This window comes from Gavialis gangeticus, unplaced genomic scaffold, assembly GCF_001723915.1.
Source record: "Gavialis gangeticus isolate Ggan-Ray unplaced genomic scaffold, GavGan_comp1, whole genome shotgun sequence".
NCBI lineage: Eukaryota > Metazoa > Chordata > Crocodylia > Gavialidae > Gavialis > Gavialis gangeticus.
Genome location: NW_017729001.1, coordinates 28,958,019 through 28,962,398, shown reverse-complemented (window position 1 = coordinate 28,962,398; position 4,380 = coordinate 28,958,019). Strand labels below are relative to the sequence as shown.

The 4,380-nt window shown below is 46.9% G+C and overlaps 1 protein-coding gene across 4 annotated transcripts in view; it reads left to right on the top strand.

Annotated features, from left to right (window-relative positions):
* Window positions 1-4,380, top strand: part of MYO1H (myosin IH) — a 63,483-nt gene that overhangs the window by 46,453 nt on the left and 12,650 nt on the right. For all 4 annotated transcript variants that reach the window (XM_019507174.1, XM_019507173.1, XM_019507175.1 and 1 more), the window contains exons 27-30: window positions 442-497; window positions 1,640-1,775; window positions 2,978-3,048; window positions 3,376-3,473. In XM_019507174.1, coding sequence (XP_019362719.1) covers window positions 442-497; window positions 1,640-1,775; window positions 2,978-3,048; window positions 3,376-3,473 — 361 coding nt within the window. The remainder of the gene's footprint in view (window positions 1-441; window positions 498-1,639; window positions 1,776-2,977; window positions 3,049-3,375; window positions 3,474-4,380) is intronic.

Here is a 4,380-nt window from a genome sequence, read left to right as displayed (position 1 = left end):
ATTAAAAAAAAAAAAAAAAAAAAGCATTTGCTATTCATCTCAGTCATCCTAGGATATGATCATTTTGGGCCTCTCTGAGAGCCCCAAGTAGAGCATAGAAGAGAGAGAGGGATGGCTGGACTGTGTCGGTGGAAGTTAGCCCAGCACATCAGAGCACAGAGAACGTACCCTGTGAATTTGGATGGGGCAGAAGAGAAGAGATGAATATAACATTGCTTTGTGTGGTGAATAACTTCTTATAACTTCTCAGGACAAAAATATTTTCCAGGCACAGGCTTAGCTCTAAGTGGATGTCATGAAATGAGGTACTGGGTTAGTGCCCAGATGTGTGGGAAGCTTCATGGCTTTAGAACAAGGACTGTGGAGGTTGGCTCCATCCTGGTGGAGGCAGTTTGACAGCCCACCCTTCAGTCTGAGATGTGTTTCTGTTTTTCTCCTTAGGTATAAAAGAGATAAACTCTAAAGTCTTGCAGCTAATTCAGAGTGAGATGGTCAAGGTAAGGAGAAGAAACCAGCAGTTTCACACCATCTGCAACACCATCTTGCCCTCAGTCTAACTTGGATTGCTTCCAGGGCCTGAAACATGGTATTATGCATGTACCAGAGTTAAGCTTTTGACCTTCAAGTGTCAGACCCAGGTCTAGAGGACAGAATAGGCAGTCCAGAAATTCCTAACTGGCACGACCAATATAAAGACACAACCTAAAATACACATCTTATCTTGTGTGTTGGAGTGCATATGCCCCTAAGAATCAGATGAAACATGGGGAAGTGTATTTTTTTTTTATTGTTCAATAGGTCCTTTAAGACTTTATTTTGGGCTGGGGAGGGGGATAGCTGATTGATCAAATCTCATCCATTTGGGAGCTTTAAAAGGGTTGTATCGAACTGAATGCAGTAATAGCATTTTTAGACTACGATGCAGGTCTGTTGAGCATAGTGGCAGGAGTTCTTCAGGAACCGAGGCTGCTTGCCACACCTGTTCTTCATTTTCTATGTTATTAGATCTGTGTAAAACAATGAAATGCTCCTGGTGGGGATGCCTCAGAAGCGTGTTGTTCACTTCCCCATGATGTTGCGGCATAGTGTTGGGGGGTTGTAGAAAGGACGCAAAACAAACCAGGTTTCTCAAATCTCGCAATGGTGTCCCCTCCCCACAATGCCAGGGTTAAAGCAACAGTTCTCAACTGCTTATCCAAGATGTTAGTAAATGACTGCACCGTTACAATTATATTTTATTTGGCCCACTGCCATTGCCACTGCTGCCAGGCGGGACTGTGCCCCACACATTCTGCAGACGCAGGTCGGGGAGCGGCTGTAGCAGTGCACCGGTTCTTGCCGCGGCTCTTCCCAGTCCAAACTTACAAAGCGTCTTCCAGAAACGGGGCACCCCAGGGCAGAAAGAACCATCCCATGCACCTGGCAGGTTTTTGTAGCCCCTTCCCCCACCATGACACCCTGGCTGAGAACCACTGGGTCAAAAACAGAAACCGTGTCTACTTCCAGACCATTTTAAGCAGTGGTTGGTGACAACACCGAGGCGCCCGTCTCAGGCTGTAGTTCCCAGAATGTGACTATTTTCTGAATGGTCTGCAGTCTGTCTAACCCTGGGTGGGCCTGCTAACGTGTGTTGTTTCAGTATGTGACCCAGGTGGTGAAGTACGACAGGAATGGGTTTAAACCGCGGGAGCGGCAGCTTGTTTTCACCACAGTAGCAGCTTACGTGGTGGAGATGGCCAAGATCAAACAGAGAATAGAGTACACGACTCTCAAAGGTAATGGGCCCAGTCCTCTTCCAAGGCCTTGTGATGAGCATGTCCTTCACTTCCGCACTGAACTGATTCACCCCTTCCTTAATTCCTCGTCTCCTTCATCTTGCCCTCCTGGGCCTGAACAAATTATTTAAAAGCCATTGCTGATGGCATTTGGGATATGCTCGCCCTGGGGTTATGGCTTCAACCACTTTCCCTGCTGACTTTGTTGAGGTTTGACTTCAGCGTGATGTAGCATGATCTGATGCGAAAGGGCAGGGTGACGTCACTCCCGACTAGCTGGAATTGGACATTTTCCCAAATTTCCCTGCTCTGCTGGTATTCTCGTCATAGACTCTCACAGGGCCAAATTAATTGCATGAGTGCCTATATATGTGTAGTTACTCCCTCTTGCTTGAGAAATACTGCTTTTGGTTGGTAGTGAAAAGAGCAGTCTGACCAGAATACTTTGGAGGAGAATCTGAAATGATAGAGGAGATCTTAAATCTCATTTGGGGAACAAAAGTACCAGATCTCACTCTCCCCTGCATAGATCTTTTTCACACTACAGATCATGCATATTTGATACCAGCTAGTTTGCAGCTGGGAAATTAGATCACTGTTAATTAGCAGAAAACAGGCTCTGGGCAACAGGATGCAAATATTAGAGTCTGTGATGTTTGTGGAAATTTCTGCTCCCTGTAGAGAAGCGCAATTGGCTCATGCGTGTGTTCATGAAATTGCTGTAATGTGAGGAAAAATCATTACACATTCAAAGTAGGTTCTTTAAAAAAAAAAAAAAAAATACAGATTTTTGTCTGGATCTGTGAACTCTTGTGGAGAGCAAAGGTCCCAGCAAGGTAGCGAAGGATGTTCTGGACACAACTTTCAATTCTGAAGAGAAATAAAACAATAGAAAAGATGTACGCAATGAAGAGCAATGCCAATTCTTGGACAGTGCAAATGGTACGTTTCCTCTGTGGTTCTTTTAGCAAGGGTTTCCTGGGGCTGATCAGCAGCAGAGCAGACCTGAAAAGGTTGCAATTTTGTGTACAGGAGTTTAGCTTTTACTGCCTTTGTTCTTGTCTGAACAGGACAGAGCTACTATAAAGAGAATCTCCCCTTCCCCCAGACCCCCAATGGGCACCCATCTCCATCTGGGAATGACCATGATCTACAGCTGGCTCTTAGCTTTTCTTCTTTTTAATGCTGGGGTTCCTTTCCAGGTATATCCCTGAGCAATCTGAACGACGGGATCCTGGTCATTCACATTCCTCAGGACAATAAGGACAAGAAGGTAAAGAATTACAATAAAGCAGCCTGTGAGTGCAGGGCTACACGCACTGTCTACACATGACAGCCGTGTTGCCATGCTTCCTACCTGAACCAGAGGCAGTGTTTTAGCAAAGTTGGCTTCAGCAGAACCGTTTGTCCCTGTCCAAAGAAATCTGCTGAGCCTTTCTCTGCCCCTCATCGCTGCGTCATTGTGAAAGCATTTCCCTCTATTTAGAAATGTCTCTAGTGGAACTGCTGGGCCTGCAGCGAGAAGCTCTTAACCGTGATACCTGCTGACTCCTCGTGTCCAAGCCCATTGATTTATTTCATCCGTGTTTCTGGCTTCCAGGGGGATGTAATCCTGCAGTGCGAGCATGTTTTTGAGACGGTCACTAAGCTCTGCATGCTGTCCAACAGGCAGAGCGCTATCAGAATCGTGCAGGGAAGGTAAGCGGTGACCTAGAGCAAGCTGTACTTTGTGAAGGGACCCGAGCCCTTTGGTCCAGATGGTACAACCCTATGGAAGAATGCCATGCGCAAATAGATCAGAGGGCCAGATTTGCCCTTAAGTAGGTTTATTTGGATAGTAATCTACCCTTTTTCAAACACACCAGTGTTTCCTGCCATGGAAGAGAGCCAGCAAGGCTATGCAACAACCAAACAGACTTGAATTTGAGAGTCAGCTCCTGCACATTCAGTTAAAAAGAAAGACCCCAAATCCTCCTTTGGGTGCTTTGAAGCCTGTGATGGTTTAATGGCTGGGTCTCTAGCCTGAGTGGTACTGACTTGGCAGAAGGCCTAATGGATTTTGCCAGCAGGGCCCTTCAGGAAAATGCTGCTGTCTGCCCTGAAAGGCACAGGCTCTGGAGATACCAGTATACAGGCGCAGAGCAGAGGCTGCGCTTTCCCAATGGCCCCTCCCCGTGCGCTGGCAACATGAACGCAGCCTGTCTTGCTAAAGCCCCTAAAGCCTCGTGAATAGACTGGAAGTGGTGGAATGTGAAAGCTGCAATGGATATTTGCTCCTGCTCTTATCTCCCTTCCTATGATCTCCGCATTTCCATTGCAATGACAGCCAGCCTAGATATTAATGCTGTTCCAGGAGTGCCACGCTCGCTCTCGCAGGCTGACTTCTGTCTCTGCTTAACTGTGCTTGGAAAGCACCTTGTTTCAAGGGCAGTGGGTCGGGCTAGCACCTTCCATTAATCAAATTGGTCTGGGTTGTGTTGCACTGGTGCAATTGTTCAGAGACCTTGCTGCAGCCTGAGGGACTTGCATCTTTTAACTCAAGCGTGTCAAACTCGCCTCGTACCCTGGGTCAGACCCAGACTTTGAGGTTTCCTGGGCCACAGGG